This window comes from Heteronotia binoei, chromosome 12 (genome assembly GCF_032191835.1).
Source record: "Heteronotia binoei isolate CCM8104 ecotype False Entrance Well chromosome 12, APGP_CSIRO_Hbin_v1, whole genome shotgun sequence".
Classification (NCBI taxonomy): domain Eukaryota; kingdom Metazoa; phylum Chordata; class Lepidosauria; order Squamata; family Gekkonidae; genus Heteronotia; species Heteronotia binoei.
In genome coordinates this window covers 56,860,814-56,882,350 of record NC_083234.1, presented here as the reverse complement: position 1 = coordinate 56,882,350, position 21,537 = coordinate 56,860,814, and the positions used below count along the sequence as shown (strand labels likewise).

Below are 21,537 nucleotides of genomic sequence, written 5' to 3'. Positions count from 1 at the left end.
AGCGGAGAAAGCCTTGGTTCCTTTGGGTTGGAAAACATACATTTGGGGGGAAACTGCCTCACCTGGTCCCAGCCTTGTTCCAAAGGCAGCATGTGCTAACAGGAGGAAAAAAGCAGCAACAGTAAAGGAAAGTTAACGCCACTGATATAAAAGCAGAAGAGAGCTGTCAGCAGAGGAAAAGGTTAGCAGAGCTCTGGGGATGAGTGGCACACTGTGTTTGGCACATGAAATACCAGATGCAGGAGATGAACATCTGTAGCTCTAGCATCGCTTTAAGGATAGTGCATATTTAACATCCTAATTGTAGATTTAGCTATGTCCCAGTTTCTTTTAGCCACTCATTTGTTCTCACAACAAGGGGGCTGAAGTGTAATTTAAAAGGTTCTGCTTCCCCCTTATATTTCAGTGGACCTACACAGGCAAATCAGGGTCGTGATCTAGAATAGTAAACCCAGTTTGAGGGGGCTCCAAACTGTTAATGATCTTGGGCTGCTGTTGCCTCTTGGGAGGGAGCCTTGTTCACTGTCCGGACTTCTTGACCAACACTCCTGCAGAGTTTACCTTCTCCTGCTCAGCATGCAAGACCCTTGCCTGCGTATGCTCGTTGCTCATCTGCAGTGAGGTGTTCCTCTGCTCCATAAGGAGGTTGCTCTGTTCAACGTACCTAGGAAGAGAAGATGCAGCATATGGCTTTATAAATCCTGATGGCAGGATTGGTCTAACAGAGGTGTCAAACTCATTTGTTACAAGGATCAGATCTGACATAAATGTCACTTCGTTGAACTGGGCCATATGTGCCATGAAATGTAATGCCAGGTACCAGAGATATGAACTTTATAAAGGACACACACACAAAAAGATATGCTTGAAGAGTGACACTCTTACAGTATTTCGTTATGGTATCTCCCTGTTGCCAGCCCTTCTACATCCACTGCCTATTATGCATTAGCACTGGACAGGGCTTTTTTGGTAGAAAAAGCCCAGCAGGAACTCATTTGCATATTAGGCCACACCCCTGGTGTAACTTTTGTTCCACATAGGGCTTTTTAATAGGAAAAGCCCAGAAGGAATTCATTTGCATATTAGGCCACACCCCCTGACACCAAGCCAGCCGAAACTGCATTCCTGTGCGTTCCTGCTTTTTTTTTTTTAAAGGCCCTGGCACTGGAACATATAGAGGGACATAATGCACAGACTCTGTTATCTGGCAATAAACTTTCTGCTAGAAGACATCAAGACAGAGAGGTTTCACCAGGCTTTTGGCTGATGACAGCAACAGTTGGTCCTGCCTGCTCCAAGTTCTAGTCCTGCATGCCCCACTATTTGAGCTCCCTTTCTTTGCACATTCTTTACTTGAGGCTTTTTGCTTCATTCCTAACTCACCTTGCCCTAACTTTAGCTAGTTAGATGGAGACGGGAGAACTGCTGGTTAGATCACCTTCACAACTTTCCTAGGACTGTTACAAAGTTCTAACATGCTGCTACTCTGGCAAGAAAGAATTGCTAAGGTTTTCTGGGTGTAGCAGGAGGCCTCCTCAAACGCCTGAGATGAGGGGAAAGAGGGGTACAGGAGCTGGGTCAACTGGTCCCACTGGGAATTCCAAAAATCTACAGGGGTGATCTGACCTGCCAGGAATGGCGTAAAGCAATATTCATGCCATGCATAAATTTATAATTGAGAGCACACAGTGGAAGAGACCACCAGATTTCCTTATAGAGCTAAGCTGAATGTGGGGTACCTCTTCAACACAGAGGGGTGTGCAAGGTGTTTCTTTGCTCCACTTAGGGGTTGCTCTACTCAAAAATACACTTTTACAAGGGAGAGAGCCATCTGTCCTCACCTCTGGTTGCGATCAATCAGCTCACTAATCTTCTCGTTCTGCTCCTCAATTCGGCTGCTCTTCTCAAAAATCTCTTGTTTCAGCCTCTCGTTCTCCTGCAACATGAACACAGTGCAGGAGAGAACCAAGGGCATCCCAGCATAGGAATAAAGGGGAAAACACCACTGAGGCCTAAGGGCTGCCCCCTCCCAGCCCCAATTCGGTCTCTCTTCCCCTGGGGCAGCAGTTTTCAGATTTTTTTATTTCTACAAATGCTTTCCCAAAGTTCTGGCTTACTGTCCCTTGAGCACTGCAAAGGATTCTGGGAAACATTCTAGAGTGTAAGCCCAATTCATACAGGAGACTGCCCAGGCTTCTCAAGCCTTCCAGTAACCCTGCATGTGTTCAGAGAATGCTCTTGAATACCTCCAACAGTCCTTTGCAAGGGATTCGCTGCAAGGGATGATGCTCAAATACTGCCCTGACACACATTCTCAGCAACCCTGCAAAAAGAGGCAGGAGACTGAGAAAGCATGGCTTGCCTAAAGCCCATCTATTGGGTCTGTATCAGTGGGGAGATGTAAGCCAGGAACCTTTTGGTGTCAGCTGCTGTAACCACCAGGCAGGCCATTTTTTCAGAGAAGCTTGCTGCCCTTACTCATGTTCTGACCAATGACTCCCTGACAAATGTCTAAGGGACCCAGGATGCCTTGCAACATATTCTGAAAAATCTTGGGCATAAAAAAAAATCTCTTGGGCAATCTTCTAGTCACATGGAATTGTTTCTCCCCTGCCTCTAAATCTCCTTGGCAAATCTTATCGGATGAGCTTCTCTCTCCAAAGACCCAACAAAGATACCCTTCAGAGGCTAAATGGTCCTCACTTGGATGATGCGCTGGATGTTGCTCATGATCATAGCTGTTTCCATGGTAACAGAGGAGCTCCCTGGCAATAAACCGTGGCTTGAGTTCTGCTTCTGTAGCTCATTCACCTGGAAAGAACAGAGTTGCAGTATTTAACATTAGCCTGTAGGAGGCAGAGAAAGCCTGAGTTGGCCTGTAGCTTACCAGCTCTCCCAAGGCAACTAGCAACAGACTCCAGAGGAGAACCAGAATGGTAAGCTGCACCTTTACCCCATCAGGCTGTGGGTAAAATCATTCTTGTTCTTCCACCCCAGTCTTAGGCTATAAACCACTAGCTGAGCAAGGACCCTTCTCAACACTGGCTAAGACAGGTTAGTACAGAAGAGGAGACTATGCTTAGACAGGGACAGGAATGAGGCATGGCTTTGTACAGAGGCAGACGAGCAGCAGAACAAGAGGGAGATAACTGCCCATGACTGATTTGCAAGTGTGGCCCAAACTCTGATATCCTGAAGAGTAAGACATCCCTACGAGTCCAGTGGCTCAGCCACCACTGAACAGAGAGTGATCAGGGATTAGTAAAAGCTATTCCTATTTCCTAGGAACTGTACTGCACAGAAATGGGAAAGAGTTCAGTTCTTTGGTGTTGTGGTGACCAAATCCCTCAGCAGCATCAGTCTGATGTGTTCCCCAGCAGTATGCATGATACAGAAAGTGGGGAGGTGAGTCCAGTCCACCTGACAGCTTTGGGCCTTTTCTTTATTCAGCATACCAGTTGATTTTGAGCGGCCCAGTCACCACGCTCCACTATACTGCCATGTGTATGTGCTACACAGCATTATAAGCAAGCAGGGCAGCTGGAACTGGGGTGCTCACTGGGGTACTCACAGAAGGACCAGAGAAAATGAGAAGAGAATGGAAACAGAAAGGGATTGGTTGACCTTCTGCAGACAATCCATAAAGAATGCAGAAATAATGGAGGCTCAGTAGGGCAAGGAATCACAATGCCTTAGAAGAGCAAACAGCATAAGCGACAGGTCCCAAATAAGCAGCTCTGTATGTAGCTCAGGAATCCACTGCACCGACTTTGGTCTGAGGTACATGGATACTTAACAAAAACTAGACAGAACCTCCATATGCAGAAACAGTAGTCCCCAAGACCAGATTTTGGACTACCAACAGAAACACTGAAACATCAGTATCCTGTTTATGAACTTCCCAGGTGCCTGTAACTGTCTGATGAAAGTAGACATTTGGTCTAAATTCATTCTTATGTAGACTTTAAGAATCCCATTACCTTGTCTGCTAGATTATCTAATTTATCGACCACTTTGCCAACAGCCAGACGGATTTCTGTGTTTTGCTGCCTGGCCTCTGTCATCAGGAATGAACCAATGTCTCCAACTGCAGCAATGGGGGAAAAACAGCATGCCAGTTTTTAGAAAGCTTTTCATATTTTAGGTTTACAGGTTTTCAGGGTTACAGAAATGGGACAAATATAAGTATCAGCAAACATATACTGTGGTGTTAAGTCTATTAATCTGAAAAATGTGTATAGAAAAAGACAACATGTCCCATCACTTTACTCTGCTAATCTTTAGAATGGATACTGGGCATCAAATTCAAAATCTTACTTTAAAAAAAATCATTCTAAGTAATTACTGAGCTGAATTTTAAAAGTCTGTTCCACTACTTCCTTGCAGAGTCTACATATAGCACAAATAGTAACTATTTTTTCTAAGAAGTTGGAAACACAATTTTGATTATCCCTGCTTTTCAGTGTATGATATTTTATCTATCACCATTAATTTGTCAAGAATGTGACATATCACACAGCAATAGTGAGTAGTTTTCTCCTCTCCCAACACTTCACAATCAGCCGACAGCAATAAAATCCAACAAAATAGTTTATAAAGCATTCCAAAATAGTGGCCCTTTGGAAAGGTAGCAATGAAAAGGGCTTGACACACTGCTTGGGACAGGGAATTTCAAAGTTAGGGGTGGGCAGTGAGTGGGAACGGAAACACTTGAAAAGGGTCTTGGGTTGCAGGCTGGCTTTTCCCACCTCAGAAAGCACAACCATGCTGAGAAGTGTGCCAGATGCATAGGAAGGCATTGTGAATGGAAGTGGACAGTCAGTCAGTGCAGAAGGACAATTGTGCTGGTGAGGCTGAGAGTGGCTTGCCAGAGGCCTCTGAGAAGAGATTTGAATTAGGGGCTTCCAACACACTCAGTTCAGAATAGTTCTCCATTACACACTTGCTACACATTTTTTTTAGCATACCTTGAAAAGGAGAAGGGTACATTGACCTAACAGGCTGGAGCTGAGAAGCTGCAGGAGTGGCTTGTGGGTAAGCATACGTCACCCCTGAATACGGCTGAAGGAGCAAGGGTAAGAAGAGTTAGGCACTGAAAATATTTTACCAGCACAATTCATAAGCTTCAAGTCTAAATAAGTCAGTGGAGTCCAGGATGCAAGGCCAGCTTTTGAATCCACAACAGCTGGAATACCAATAATGTTAAAGGGACAAACTATTTCTGTTCAGCTGAGAGCTTTAAAATCAAAGCCTCACTGATTTAGCATTTTTGATTTCCATAATGCATCACTACTTTTGTGATCATTCTCAGGCTATCAGGCAGGATGCTTAGTTTTCCTCTCACAGATGAGGAACTGAGGCTGAGAGAAGGCAAGGAATTGAATCCATAGCAAAGGCATGATTTGAAGCCACACTTCCTAAATCTGAGTATAATTTTCTTGACCGCAAAAGAAGCAATGCATCAGGGTGGCAATGCCATGAAAGTCTTTAGCATGTGTGTTGGGGGACAGATGGAGAGAAGTGCTCTAAATGCAGCATCTTCTGATAATAAAGCTCCAGCAGCTAGCATCTCTGTACCTGAAAGCCTTGGGCTGTCCCAGGAACAACTGAATGCGACTGAAGGGTTGCAGGCATTATGGCACCAGAGGACATCTGCAGCCCCGAAACAGCAGGCGGAGCCACTAAGAAGAAACCAGAGATATTTACATTGCTCAACTCCATACAGATAGGCTACACTTGTTATGGTAGATGAAATGTGCCCCAGCCCGCCCCTCTCCATTGCTCTGCACATTTCACATATGCACAGCATTGTCACACCAGCCTACATTATTCCTGGCCCAATGCTATCAATCGCATCCCCCATTCCTCTATTCCTAGCCTGAGATAAGCTATAAAGATTTACTAGGACAGAGGTGGCAACTGAAACACCACCAGATGAACAGTGATGAAGACAATTGCAACATGCTCCATAGCAATAACAGGCACTGATCATACAGCACAGCTATAGAAGTTAGGAACAAGGTAAGCTGCCATTTAGTGAGTGTCCATGGGACAGCAGTAGGTGCAGAATCAAGATGCCTCCAAAACATAGTTTTAAAAAACTAAGCTTCTAGTTGTTACAGCTTTGAAGAAAACATGTTTACTATAATTTGTGAATCCAGAAAGGTGTCTAAATCTACAGAGGCATACTGCTGTTCAGATTGTAACATGTGTGCTGAATAACGTCATGAGAACTGCACTGAGCTCAACTACATGTAGAAAAGCAAAATACAAATATCATAATAAAGGGTTCCAAATGGTTAGGAAGGAAGGCTTCATGTCCTCAATCCTCCCTGCTCCCATGACTAACAAAACTAGCAAAACCTGGATTAAAAAATGAAATATATATATTTAATAAATTTATACAAACTCCAGTATTCAGCTACGCTCCAGGCAAAACTCAAGATCACCTAGGACAATCTACCATTTTTCTTAGCATCTTGCCTTCAAGATCCTGACTGTGGGGCAGTGGTGGGGAGACAGACAGGAAGAATACACTGCAAGTTTGCACCTGGCCCAATACAAATGGTGCTTGAGGCCCACCCACTGTTGCTTTCTAATGTTCATCTTCAGTCGGTGCATGGCTAGAGCAAATACTGCCCACAAAGGACAGCTGGCCCAGTGCTAAGTGAACAGCTGCAGTGGTGGGGAACAGTGGCTCTCCAGATGTTTTTTGCCTACAACTCCCATCAGCCCCAGCCATTGGCCATGCTGGCTGGGGCTGATGGGAGTTGTAGGCAAGAAAACATCTTAAGAGAACAGCTCTCTCTCTGCCTCTGTTCTCATGGTCCTTTATGTATGCAGGTAAACACACATGCACACTTCAAGATCTCAGGGCAGGGGAGAGGAAGGACAACAGACAACATATGTCCATCAGATCATTGCTGCTCTGGGGAGAATTAAATGTTGCCAACTTATTTCATGAGACTTGAGCAAGCAGCTGATTGAGATTTGCCTCAAGAACATGCAGCCCTGAACCTTCCCAGCTCCTTACCATTTGCTGTCATCTGAGGCAGGGTTGTCTGAGGGGATGGCTTCAAGGGGGAGGTTGCCACTGGCGTTGCTGCTACTCCTCGCAAGGAATTTGGGTCCTGGGGGGAAAAGCCAGACAAAATGTTTATTGCGTATATCCATCATCTTGTATGCATGTAGCACCTTGATTTTATTGCACTGCCTTCTGCCTTTGTAACCCACTCTCTGTATGATGGTATGTCATGCCTTAGGCAGCGTTTGCAATTGTTTTCTAACTTGGTAAACCTTCTGTCTTGTTTACTGGACGTCTTATGCTTATGAATGGTTTATTATATTTTCTAGTCCACCTTGAGTCTCAGCAGGTTATAAGTGTAGCAAATAAGATGAGATGGGTAAGTGATAAAAATAACCAGACCCTGCTACCAACAGAACTTGGTCCTAAGGAAGGGTTGCCAGATCTCATTGCACAATTTATGTTGGATCTTTCCTTCTGGTACACTGGGAGATAAGAAAGCCACAGCATCTTCAAGCTGTATCTTCCCTGATCCTGTTGCCCACCTCTCACCATCCAACCCCACCTGCTTAAATAGGTAATAAGTCAGGTGTGTTAAGGGAAGCGAAATGGTGGGAGAAGCTGAAGATGCCTCATTTCCTTTTACACCAGGGATCTCAGAAGTACAGTGTTGACTTTGGGCTGCAACTAGCAAGCTGACTGAACAGTGTGCCTTCCACTTTGAGAACAACTAATTCAACAGACGGCCTGATTAGGAACAGTGACCTAGCAGGGCTTAAATAGCAACTCATAATTACAGGATGCTGGTAGAGTTCCTAGCTTGTTCCACCCCAAGGATCAGGAAAAATCAGAATTATTTTGTTTTAAATCCCATTTAAAGGCAGGAAGACATGCAGGAACATCCCACCAAGAACTTCTACCTGAGCCTGCTTAAGCCCCTGCAACCCGTTTTGAATGTCATAGGATTGGCTTTCCAGTCTCGGCAGCAATAGCAGCAGCCCCACCTCCAATAGCCTCTCAAGCAAACCCACCTCCATCTCTGAATCGCTTGAGTCAAGCTGAGCTGGAGTTGTGCCTGCAAGGAAAGGCAACATGGGCTGCCCCATCTTTGCCATCCGTGAAATCAGCTTTGCTTTTGCTACGTCAGGATTCTGGGGAAAGAGGAAACAGGGTTAACACTGCTTGCTCTTCCAAAGAGAAATGGTTACTGCAGGGCATGACAAGATACCATTTATTTTTCTTAGGACGTGGTAAGAACATTTTCCACTGACATTCATGAATACTTATACTATTGACTGGTAGAATATGGGGACTTTTAAAAGGCAACTTTTCGCCCCACTCACAACAGTATGACATTTTCTTGTTAAGTTTTTTTCCCATCGATTGCCCATTATTACAAGTGTTTCTCTGATGCTGCAATCAAATTCCAGCTACCAGTGATTCAATTACCAGAAACAAAGACTGCTTTGTTCATCCTTCCACGTATTCTTTTATAACACAGAGAAATCACAGTATTTGCAAAAAAAAGGTAATTTATGTTCCCCAAACAACTCAACCACACATATCCTGCCAGAAGGCACTATTAATTAAGAGAACCATGCTAGTATTTAGGGTTCTAATCTAAATCTCTTTTGGTTGAAAACCTTACATCAAATTTCTTAAATATAGCACTGGCCTGGATAGCCCAGGCAAGCCAAATCTCAGAAGCTAAGCAGGGTCGACTCTGGCAAGTACTTGGATGGGAAACCTTGGAATATCAGCAGTCAGGAGGCAGGGGCAGGCTTTATTTAGTCACCTCCCTGAATATCCTCCAGGCACCCAGTAGGGGTCAGTCACCAGAGGTTGCCGTGACTTCCAGGTGCACATGCACATAGATACAAAGAACAGCCAACCTACCCTTCAAATATAGATGTTTGGTTAAGCTGGGGACTTACCGCCAGCTGCTCACTAATGGAGTTGGATTTCACCCGCACAGCAGGCTCTCTGAAAGACAGAAAGGAGCTTAATATTTCTGTGCTCTGCAGAAGCATTCTAGGGATCTTAAAATGCTTGATGTACTCAAACATTACCCAATTAAGCAAACTGGTCACCAGCAGAATCACTTGCCCTTTGTCAAAACAACAGGGTATGATGAAGAAAGGCTGATCCTACTTATTCATATAACTAACTTGCAGTGCTTGCTGCACTGAGATGGGTGACAGCCACTACCTGTCAAAGTGGACAGTTTACATAAGAGAGATCCATTCATCTCTGAAGGTAATATACCTCTGAGGGCTAGCAGGGGGAGGATTTGACCTCTGTCCCCTTCTTGAGGTCTAGTCAGCTGATGGAAGTCCACTGGTCTGATAGGCAGAGTTGCTCTTATGGTTAAGGAATCACAAAGAGAACAAAATTCACCCTTGACAAGTTACTATGTGGGATCATATGCCTCTCCTCTTCTCTGCACGATTTGCACCATTTCATCACCAGCTTCAGCATTAGGCTTTCTCCAAATGATTTTTCTAATTTGCTTGAAACACTGGCCACATTGAGACATTGTGATAAACCATGATTTGGTCAAACCCCAGTTAGCTGTGAAGTCTGAAAGCAACTGGCTAAACAAACTGGGGCTGTTGACTGGAACGAAACCAGAATTTTAAATGAATGTTCGTTAACCAGTCTGCGCTAATTGTAGTCCATTGTAATAACTGAATTCATTGTCCCTTGCAACTGCTATGCCACAGAGATGGCAATATTAGAAAGGACATCTTCCCTACTGAAAGGGTCAGACACACAAACCTGGCGTTGTAACTTACGTCTCTTAGATTAAGCACAGTGTTGAATAAACCACTGTTCACTGTGAAGTCTGAATGCACTTAGTACTTCAAGCAAGCTAGAACACTTGTTAAGAGCAAACCCAAGGCTGAAGCAGGCAAGAAAATGGGGTATCTGGTCACACTAGAAAAGGAAGAGAGCATCAGACATGGATACGGATGGGCAGAATTCTATCTACACTGACCCACCATCTGCTTTGAAACCAAGGAGATATCCCACAATTTCCAAAAATCTGCAGAGACCCCCTTCCCCAGCACAACTGCAAAGAGGATGAATATACAACAATTCAGAACATACAGATCCACTGCAGCCACAATTCAAAAAGGTTTAGGATAATACTGTGCTTATTTTTTTAAAAAATGATTAGACAAATTGATGGCAGAGAAGTCTATTGGCATAAAAGCTAAATGAAACCACCAGCCTCAAAGGCAGCATCCCCCACCAAGTGATTCTGGGGGAGAACAGAGTAGAGCCACTGCATTTTCAGTCCTGGCCTCAACCTGATGGAACTCTCTTCCAGAAGACACCAGGGCCCTGTGGGATCTTTTACAATTCCACAGGGCCTGTAAAGCAGAGATGTTCCACCAGGCTTTTATTTGAGGACAGCGAAGGCTGCTGGGCTGGCACCCCCCACCCCTCCACTCTACTTAACGAAGGAACTGCTCCCAATGCCTGGAAAGCAGAATTACGGTACACTATAAAGTATGTTCATTGGGTTGCAACTGTTTTAAATTACTGGTTTTATTGATTTTATGTGTACCTTTTGTTGTTCATTGCCTAGAGCCCAGCATTGGCTGGGATGAGGTGATTCAACAACAACAACAATTGTTATTGTTATTATTACTATTATTCATGCCCTACTGCTGGGGACCTAAAGTCATCTGGCTGTCTGGAAACAGAACAACGCAGCAGGAGATGATTCAGTCAGATCCAGAAGGACCTTATTATCAATGCCAAATTCTAACACAGAGGCAGCGGTTTATATGCAACATAAGATAGGTTTGTCTTGCTTTGCTGTAAGTTCTTAAACCACTTGGTTTTCTCACCCTGGTTTTGGAGGTAGCGTTGAGGGAAGTGATCCTGCTGGCTCTGTGCAGGGATTTTCTTGGTTTGGTCCAGGGGAAGGCACAAGAGAATCCCTGTGGCCTAGGTTCTGTCCATTGGAGCCAGAGTCCTTTACAAGCCTCACCTAAGGGAACAAAAGTCACACGCCATGTAGCCTTGTTACCTGGCCAGTAACAGATCACAGGCACCTGGGTATTCAAAGAAACCCCACAAGGGTTATGTATCCGGAAAGAGCTACTCACCCGTTTGACTTCCACCTCAAAGGCCAAGGTTGAGTCTGGAGGAATGCGATTGGCTACCCCCTGTGACCCATAAGCTAGTGCTGATGGAACAAGGAGAAAGCGCCTTCCTCCTTTCTTCATACCAATCATCCCTTCTTCCCAGCCCTTTAGGACCAAAAACACAAGAACGACACACATGCACAAAAAAAAGAGACTGAAAACAAATAGTACCAAACACATTTAATAGTCCATAACAATTCCAAGTGCTCTTACTCATGAGGAATTAACAGAGCATAGAAGTACCAAGGATGGGTGGATGTTATGGTTCTGCAGAAGTGTTTGACAAGCATTTAACACTTATGCAAAAACTTTAAAAAGCAGTTACACAGTGGGGATATTTATTTATTATTGAAAACATTTCTGTGCAGGTCAAATAGGGTAACCCAAGGCAGTATACATCAGAACATTACAACATTAAAATATTATCTAAAATAAAGTATATTTGAAATAAACAAGTCAATAAAAATGTACAAGCACATAAGAACAACCAGGGAAGAGGGCCAGTAATAGTTACTGAGGGTACAACTAGACAAAACAAAAATGTCTTCACCCTCTGACAGAAGATACATGGAGACAGATGAATATCCCTGGAGAGAGAATTCTAAAGTTTTTCTACCATGACCAAAAAGGCCCTTTCTGAGGTTGTCACCCATCTAGCTTTAGATGGTGGGACACCCAAAACAGGACCTCTGAAGATGACCAAATTGGAATAATAGGTTTCACATTGATCAGAATATGGGTTTGGGCTCAGCCATTTTATTTCTCTTCTAGACTTCTCAAAGAAACTGCCACTATATTGATAATTTAGAAATGAAGAGTAGGGGGGAACCCACTCAATCATGATGTTAGAATACCTACCTTTATGACTTTCCCAGAGCCCAACTTCAGACGTAGGAGCTTGTCTTTGTTGACATTTGAGTCAAACACCTGTTGATAGTGAAGAGTAATGGTAACATGGCACTTAGTTATTCTTAATACGGGATGAACAGTTTCAAATCCTGACATTTAAACTTTAGCAAATCACTCTGATCTTTCACCACAGCAAAATTTATTTTATTTTATTGAATTTTTATCCCACCCTCCCCGCCGAAGCAGGCTCAGATGTTTAGGAAATAACCACAATGGACTCTCAGGGGTCATCAGGCCTTCCACGTCAGACTGGGGGATTCAAGCTTACCCATAAAGACACTATAACTAAGCAGTGCACAGTTTTGCACACTGAAATTCACAGATCCAATCCCCAGCATTTCCAATGAAAAAGGATTCCACAAAAAGGCCTGGGAAAATAAAATTTTCACATGGTGACTCAGAACTTGGCAGCATGTGTCTTCACCTGGGGCACAAATTTGCAGCCAAGTCAGTCAATTACAGAAACTGGATGAAAATCCCAATACCCACCACTGAGAACATTCAACAGTTTTACCTGCAGGCCATTGGATGCAAGAGATAAGAACTTACACTTTAGCATCCCTCAGCAGAAGTTTACTCACATCCCGTTAGGAGAAGTGGCTTAAAGAGCATCTGGGTTTTCTGGGGGAAGCTGGATTGTTCAAATCTCCACTGAGTCAACATGGGTAATGCATTCTTCCCCCCAAGGCTATTGAAAAGTGTTCCATGACTACCAACAGAAATAAAACATCAAGCCCTCTTCCCAGTTTTACCTGTCCTAGTCCGCAGTTCTGGAATAGCCAGCCTGTAAAAGCAACCTCCAGGGAGTCTCCTATTTCCACACCTTGACCTTCTCCAACAATCAGATCCTGATGCAGCACCGAATCAGGAGAAGGAATGCTGTTATATTTGGCAATGCACAGCTACAAAAGGGGGGGAAAACAATGTCTTCTGTAACCCTGGTCCACATCAGTGGCCACAACAACAAAAACTAGCCAAGGACTGAGCTCACTTACTGTACTTTGGGGGGTGGGAAGTGATACATTGCCCTTTTGAAGGAGGTTTAGATGCCAGCATAAGCTGCCTGGTATGCATTTAGAGTGTGCCACAAGGGCATATGGTGCTTTAAAGCACAAGCTGAAAAGGGTAGATCCTTGCCCTAGAGAGCTTTCAGTTTAAGTGAGTATGGGGAACATGGCTTGGTGTTAAACCTGCTGTCCTGAAAAACTCAGCACGATTTTTTTTAATGTTTCTTGTCCCAGAGAGCTTCAAGACTGCGTAACAGACTGTCCCATGTTGCATGGTCGATTGTGTACCTCAGTATAAAGTAATCATATCCTTTTGCCTATCAGGCCTTCAGCCCACAGCAGGTCCTGATTCAGAGCATGAACTACAGGGTAACCAGCCAGATGTCCAATGATGACATCTAGACAGCAACAGGTTAAGAATGGGTCACATATGCTGACTTGGATAGCCCAGGCAAGCCTGATCTCATTAGATCTTGGAAACTAAACAAGGTTCACTCTGGCAACTACTTGGATGGGAGACCTCCTTGGAATACCAGAGCTGGGAGGGTAGGGCCAGATTTTATTCAGCCACCTCTCGGAATACTCTCCAGGCCCCCTGTTAGGGTCAGTTATCAGAGGTCACCATGACTTCCAGGTGCACATATATTCTCACATTTAAAAACACACACACACAAAATGGGTCACATACAATGATGGCCTGGCAATTATGAAAGCTTGTGGGTTAGCCCTGCTCTCAGACCTGGATAGCAAGGCGACACTGTAGCTGTTTTTGGTCCTTAAACGGGGAGGGGAGAACCACCAGCAAACAAGAAAGTGGAAAAGATGAAATTATGATTTAAACTTCCATTTCCATCTAATACGCCATACCTACAAAACTATCTCTCTAGCTGTATTCAGAGATTCAGTTCTTCTATATGATACACTAGAAGAAAATAAAATAGTGCATTGCTGAATTAATTCCCCTGGTGAAGACACCAAAAATGCATTAGGAATAAAAAAAAAAAATCCAATCAATCTTCTCTCTTGCATCTTCTCAAGTCTTCCCACAAAACAAATCACTGCCTCCATCTCATCCCTGCTCCCAGGGCTGGCTGCCCCACTAGGCAAACTAGGCGGTTGCCTAGGGCACCGGCAGGGCAGGGGCGGCAAAATTGGCCTCTCCCCCCAACCACCTAGTTTGCCCCCCCACACCTCCTCCTCCTCCCTCCCTTCCCCACAGCATGTTAATTTCAAAGTCCCCCCCACACACACACAGTGATCGGGAAAACTGCACCGCAGGGCCACGCTCCCAGTCTGTCAGGAGCAGCATCCTGAAAGGGCAGTCCCGTGGCTGCTGAGCTGACTCCTCTCAATCCAGAAAGTGGGGAGGGGAAGAATCAGCAGCCGCGGGACTGCCCTTTCAGGAGACTGCTACTGACAGACTGGGAGTGCGGCCCCACGGTGCAGTTTTCCCGATGGTTGGGGGGGGGCGCTTTGAAATTAACATGCTGTGGGAAAGGGAGGGAGGGAGGAGGAGGTGGGAGGGGGCTTTAAATAGCTGGAATGAGGCACTAGAGCCCGTTCCGGCTTTGAAATTAACATGCTATGGGGAAGGGAGGGAGGAGGAGGAGGCGCGGGGGGGGGGGGGGAGGCCGCAGAGTGGAGGAGGGCTCCAGGCAGCGAGTCGGCCTAGGGAGCCATGGGGTGTCGGGCCGCCCTTGCCTCCTCCACCTTCCCTGTGCCCAGTCTTTGTTTGCTAGCAGCATCTTGTTCCAGGTTAGGCAGAAGTTGAATCCAGATCTACTTCCCTTGCCTTGTTCCACACAAAGGAACACAGTTTTTACTGCAAGGCCTTTAGGTATGTGAAGCATTTATTGCTTCTGAGCAAAGTATGTGTTAGTTATAAACAAAAACTCTGCTGTCCCAGGGCAAAGGAAATTAACTTTGGGAAGTCAAACACATGACCAGAAACATTTGCTCAGAGGTTCGTATTTATATAATTGAGTACTAGTAATTAGAGATTTTCACTAGGTAGCCTCCTTCCACCCAGTGAAGCACATATTTCCACACACCTGTTTACTGAAATCCACGGCTGCCTTTTCTGACTCAAACATAATGGACCAATTTTGCCTCTGATCATCATAAAATGTACTGTAGTTGTTGGGCTGGACCTGTGAATGGAAGCAGAAAGCCACCAACATTCAAAATGGCAGATGGGTTTATTTAACTTCATCTATACTCTGCCTTTTTCCACGAGAACCCAAAACAACTCACATCATTCTCTTCTCCTCCGTTTATCCTCAGAACAACCCTGTGAGGTAGGCTACACTGAGCATGTGACTGGCCCAAGACTATCCAGCAAGCTTCCATGGCAGAATGCAGATCTGAACCTGTGTCCCAGATCCTAGCCCAGCACTCCAACCACCACATCACACTGGTTCTGCTGAAGCAACTAAGTTTTTCATCTGTGTGTATTGCTGGAGAGGGTTTTTTTTTTCTTTTAAAAAGCAAGTGGTATGAAAAAGTTGAAAAGCTGCCATCTCCTAAGGACTTAACCAGGACTTGGACTTCCTCAGTCACTGCAGGTGTTAACCAGCTTAGCAAGACCAGGGAAACTGCATTACCAACAATAACTACTGCTGTGAATTGTCTCTGTACTATTTGTCATGACATTTGAATTTTGCATACAATGGCTTATTACCTTGTATCTCCTGCATTATATAACCTCCTCCAACTCTACTGTTTACAGCTTGCGTTTCACAACTGCAACTTTGGCTCTTGATGTCTAACTATATGCACTCAACAATCCAGGCTCTCATTCATGGAAGTTTATGCTAGTATAAAAACCTGTTAAGTCTTCAAGATGACAAAGTCTCCTGTCTATTTCCACTACAGCGGACTACTACAATTATCCTTCAGGCAGTGATACTCACTCAGTGACTTTGGAGCAGCCACCTGTGTCTCTTTGACATGCAATGTGTGGCTTTTCTGAGCGCAATTCCACAGTACTGCACCTGCCCCATGTCCCAGTAAGGTGGGCAAGGCTCTTGCCCAGTGGGACGTGGTCAGCAGCAGTGTTTCCTCTAAGCTGAGTTAATATGGACATATATGGACATATGAAGCTGCCTTATACTGAATCAGACCCTCGGTCCATCAAAGTCAGTATTGTCTTCTCAGACTGGCAGCGGCTATGAGCTAGCTTACAGTTTTTTAGCCTCTGGCTCACACAGTTTTGTCTCAGCTCAGGAAAAATGGCCCCAGAGCAAACTGATATCTGCAGTAGCTCATAACTTTAATGCCAATAGCTCATAAATTAGAATTTTTGCTCACAAGACTCCACAGCTTATAGGGAGTATTGGTCAGCAGGTGGTTCCCACCTTGAAACAGCCACTGCTGAAGGAAGGTCAGCTACAAACCTCCCTAAGGCCTCATGCCAGAGGCAGAAGTAAATGTTGCTCTTTCAGTTAATGATAATTGAGAATGTGGTTCTCCACAAGCCAGAGAGTGAATACTACTGATTTAAGGTGGGGGAGAGAATCATACATGAAAAAAGAAATGTGTCTTTACACACAGAAAGTATAATCTATGGATTAAAAAACTCCCCACTGTGATTTGGGGGGTTTTTTCTATCATTTCTATCACTTGGTTGCACTGATATTTAGGCTTTCTGTAATTTAAATATTTTATTTTTAAGATTCAAAAACTGTCTTAAAAGCCTGGTCTAGATCAAAAAAGTAATTAGGATTTTTTTTAAATTAAGAAGCAAAAGGAAACCAGTTTCAAAATACATACAGTCGACCTATCATACATGCTTAACAGTTTACTGAAGGAAAAAAGTTGAAACAGGCTGGAACCCACAAATCTATTCTGCAAACAGTGGAGCTTCTCTCTAGCTTGAAGAAATGTCTGCTGACACAACAGTCTCTTACCAGCAGAAGGTTCCTTGATCCAGAGAAAAGTACCACAATTAGCAGAATGACTCCACAGGATCCAACTCGGTAGGTAGTTCATAGCTCTAAGGCTTACCGTGAGTACAAACCCTGAATGGATCCTGGCTGCTGTGACCTGCTGCTGCTGATTGATATAAAGAAGGATCCTATACTGGATTCCATAAGAGATAGAAGGGAGAAAAGGGGGAAAGTGAACAGAAACCAATGGACTAGCCATTCAAAAGCATCTACAAATGACATAGTAACTTGAACACACAAGGCTGCTAAACCAATGCAATCATAGCAACTGAACAACTAGCACTCATATCCAGGCTATAATGTAAAGCTCTGATAACCTTATGTCAAAAAGGGTATCAGAGTTGGAAAAAGAGCAACCAAAAAGACCAAGAGACTGGAGCACCTTCCCTGTGCAGCAAGGAATTTGGGGCTTCTCCATTGGGGGGGAGGGGAAAGAGAAGGGAGAAGACAAATGAGAAAGGATTTATGAAATTATGTATATTAAAGGAAAAGAGAAGAGCCAACTTCTTTCAAATATTAGAACTTGGGGAGAGGGTACTCAGTGATACTGATGAGCTATCACAACTATGCTAAAAAGACGCAAAAGGAAATGTTAGTGTGATTCACTGCACCATTTCTTACCTCTTTAGTTGAGTGGTTTCCCACTACAGCTGCTCCGTATTTGCCTTGTTTCACATATTGCCCATTTGCACTGAATTGTAAAATGAAAAAAAATCTGGTTATGTAGCAGCTTCCAAAGTGAACTTGGCACTTACATTAATGAGACACAGGCATGCCATTTGCCTGCTTTGGGGTGAGCACTCTTCTGCTGCAGGGCCATCCCACCAGGTCCTTGATTCTAGGGCCAGCAGAAGAGTGGTGTGAGCGTGAAAGTGACATTACTAGGAGAAAACCCAGATGTTATGTCAGCTGATATTTTCACCCAGCTGTGACTGCAACATAGCACATAATGTCACTTCACACCTTGCCTGGCCCCCAAAACTCCTGGGGATATACCATCATGTCTCATCAGATCAGGGAAAGGGCCGCAACATTCTTTTGGATATGGAGCAGAGGTCCATCAGCGACTATTAGCCACAACATATTGTTGGAACTGTCTGGGGTAGTGACACCTTGTATTCTTGATGCCTGGGGGGGCACAGTGGAAGGACTTCTAGTGTCCTGGCTCCACTGATGGACCTCCTGATGGTGCCTGGGTTTTTTTGGCCACTGTGTGACACAAAATGTTAGACTGGATGGGCCATTGGCCTGATCCAACATGGCTTCTCTTATGTTCTTATTTCATTTGTGAACAGCTAGACACTCCTGGAAACAAACAGGGCATATAAGAACTCATTCCCTATTTGTCACTCAGAAGTTCAATACCTTAACATATGGTTCCATTCAGTCATCATGGCTGATAATCAATGAAATACTTATCATCTGTGAATTAGCCACTGATATACCATGCATGAACAATCATCTGTCATCCCCCCATTTAAATCCATCCAAGCATACAGATGCCATCAAATCTTACAGCAACATACTGCACACAATATTTATGGTTGTTGCTTATGCCAACATCTGGGAGACTGAAAACTACACCTGATGGACACCAAGCCTGACCCAGCAAGACCGTACTGGCAATCCTAAGACAGTGCTCAAAATGGAGTGCACCCACTAAAGATTCCCCTCAGCCCTGTTTAGTACTCTATGGTAGATTTTCTGCATTACACAGGATTTTCAGCAGGAAAGTGTCAAATCCAATGCCTTTAAGTGGAAACAGATAAACACACAAAACTGCATCATATCAAGTCAGACCTCTATTCTATCTAGATCAGTATTAGTACCTGGATGCCAGTGACTCTCCAGGTTTAAGATAAAAAGGGTCTTTTCCGCTAACAACTATCTGAAATATTTTAACTTGGAGCACCAGGGATTAAACCAGTGAGGTTCTGAACACAAAGCAGGTATTCTTTCACTTAGACATGCCTCATTCCCCAACATCATTATTTTAGGATATATTTTTGGCGTTGCTTCCATTGTGCTGCTACATTTTTTCCTGAGCAGAGTCAGACAGGTCAAACCAAACAGTGCTCATGCAGGATAGGCAGAACTGGCAAATAAGAAGATGCCAAAGTAAAGGGCAAAAAGAACCACTGCAATTCTCACTGTTATGGTACTTACAACCGATATGCATGAACAGCTGTAGCAATGAAGACTGATGGTGCTCCTGAAGCAGGTGTGGGAGTAGGTGACTTCTGTGATGCCGGACCAGCAGCTGAAGAAGTGCACAAAGAAATGTCCAAGCTCTTCATCTCACATTCAGCAAGTATCCCAGCAAGTATTAGCACATAACAGCACCAAATTTCCTGGGGATTGTAAATATTGGGGGGGGGGGGGGGGGGGAGGCACTCTAACCTCTGCCACCAGCTAGAATTTTAAAGGCTGCTGTGGAGGGGTGCATGTATTGTATGCAATCTGTTTGCAAACCAACTTGCAGATCATAAGATCCAAAGTGGATATAAATCTTTTTTAAAAAACAAGCAAGCATATATAGATACATCCCTGCCTTGTGGTTAGGTTTCATAAAACATTCTGAACTGTACCCCTGCACTACAGATAAAAGGACTGTATCACTGCTGACTACAGATAAAAGAATCCTCTTCCATATTAAAAGCTGAAAAATGGTTCTTAAAGAGAAACTGACTTCAGTAAAGGCCAAAGGAGAACAACATAATTGTGTTCCAACAGGTGACTCTCCCAGCATGAGATGGGAAATTGTTCCAGAGGTTCTTGTGGCACTGTAGGAACTTATTGGTTGATTTTTCATTCCTGGTGGCAGTTAATCGGCCAAGAATCTCTGGCCAGTGATAGCCCTTCCACTAGCTGCAGACCTCAGCAGATGCCCCACCATGCTGACCTCTGACACCAGCTCCAAGTGTTTGGACTGTTATATTGTGAGAGCTCTCTTCTATCTCTAATCACTTTAAGCAGCAGAACAGAATTCAGTAACAGCAAGCTTTTCCTAGATTTGCCCAGCATATAAATGTCACTGTATTCTAAAAGAAACTTACATTTCTAAACAGAAGGTTTGGAAATAAACATCTCTATTTCAATTAATGTATTTACCTTATCATTCTAAATAATTCCATAAAATTGATCCCCATGTTTCTCAAGCATTTGTTTACAGAACTAACTCCAAAAAAAGAAACTACAGGGACAAATTTCCCCTTTGTCTGATCTTAGCTTGACACCACTTCATTAGCCTCTGCTCCAGCTGTGCATCAGACACCAAAAAAGGAACACAAGATTGTTTAGCTGTTGTGTAGCAGCACCCAAGAGCAGTTTAGACGATTACTCACCAGTAGCTGGTTGTCCCTTTTTAGGCTGTTTGGGTGCTGTGTACTGGAAAAATTCATTTCCAGTGCCTGTAACTGTTTGATCCAGTCCAAAGAGAGAGGCCAACCTAGCACTGTAGGGAGAGAAAAACCATTATTCACTTGATGCCATGGTGCTGGAATGTGCTGTCAAATCGCATCCAATACAAATGCATTATCGGGTACACTACCCTGAACTCCTTAGCAGACATGTCGGATAAAAACATAATCAGCAGATAAACAAAACGGTAATACAAAAAAACTCCTGGAATCATACCTGGCCCACAAAATGTTGCCTTCAAGTAACTACCAAAATCATAAATTAGGAAAAGTTTGGTTGATCTATTAAAAACAGAAGCACTGTATTACCTGAAAACCAATTTATTCCAAATCAAATTTTCATGAGTCTGAGTTTATCATATATATTAGAAGTAAATCATAAAAAATGAAACAGATGTTGCTAGTTTTTCAGACTCCTATTTTAGTCTGAGGCCACAGATTTAACAAATCTGCATATCTGGAACTCCAAAATAATTTCTCACACTTTAAAGAATACATTAAAACCACTTCTGAACATTGAAAGTAAAAATAATTCCTGAATTGCAATATTTGGGGATTGCATGGAAACTAACCAATATAAAAATAAGGTTTAACAAAAGCTGAAAAACCTTTTCTTGCCATGCTAGCTTCCCCACTGCAGAGAATTCCAAAACCCAGCTGTCTTCCACATACATTCAGAAGCTAACATATGGTTAATTCATTCTGGGACTAGAATCTCACCCACTTACAATCCTTGAGGGCTAGAAACTTGAAGTTTTAAAAGTGAAAAAACAAGGTGCTTGAGATGCTAAATGAGGAACTCAACAGAATATACTCTGTGCTATGCTAACAGCCAACAAAAAATACTTTAGGAATCGAAAACAGAGATCCTTCTCAAATTAAACAACAAAAAAGCACCATCACAGAAAGAACCAACCCATGGGTTGCCTGCCAAAGATATTCCGTCCGCCATGGGGCTGACATTGCTGTCCAAGAGCTCCCAGATCACTGGATGTTTTTCCTGCTAGTTCTATCAACTCAAGCTTCCTTGCAGTTTTTTCAAGTGTAACCCCTCCTCCCACGCTCCCTTCC

General features: G+C 43.7%; 1 protein-coding gene across 2 annotated transcripts in view; it reads right to left on the bottom strand.

The window, feature by feature from the left end:
• The window catches only part of FKBP15 (FKBP prolyl isomerase family member 15), a 39,402-nt gene that overhangs the window by 14,443 nt on the left and 3,422 nt on the right, over positions 1–21,537 (bottom strand). Inside the window, exons 2-19 of one of the 2 annotated variants that reach the window (XM_060250789.1) lie at positions 20,392–20,501; positions 19,214–19,307; positions 17,669–17,738; positions 17,106–17,180; positions 15,152–15,250; positions 12,846–12,995; positions 12,043–12,111; positions 11,146–11,289; positions 10,885–11,027; positions 8,959–9,007; positions 8,056–8,175; positions 7,034–7,130; positions 5,578–5,681; positions 4,968–5,061; positions 3,981–4,087; positions 2,704–2,811; positions 1,842–1,936; positions 562–664 (exon numbers count right to left, since the gene is read on the bottom strand). In XM_060250789.1, coding sequence (XP_060106772.1) covers positions 562–664; positions 1,842–1,936; positions 2,704–2,811; positions 3,981–4,087; positions 4,968–5,061; positions 5,578–5,681; positions 7,034–7,130; positions 8,056–8,175; positions 8,959–9,007; positions 10,885–11,027; positions 11,146–11,289; positions 12,043–12,111; positions 12,846–12,995; positions 15,152–15,250; positions 17,106–17,180; positions 17,669–17,738; positions 19,214–19,307; positions 20,392–20,501 — 1,831 coding nt within the window. The remainder of the gene's footprint in view (positions 1–561; positions 665–1,841; positions 1,937–2,703; positions 2,812–3,980; positions 4,088–4,967; positions 5,062–5,577; positions 5,682–7,033; positions 7,131–8,055; positions 8,176–8,958; positions 9,008–10,884; positions 11,028–11,145; positions 11,290–12,042; positions 12,112–12,845; positions 12,996–15,151; positions 15,251–17,105; positions 17,181–17,668; positions 17,739–19,213; positions 19,308–20,391; positions 20,502–21,537) is intronic. The other variant, XM_060250790.1, reaches the window with a different exon arrangement.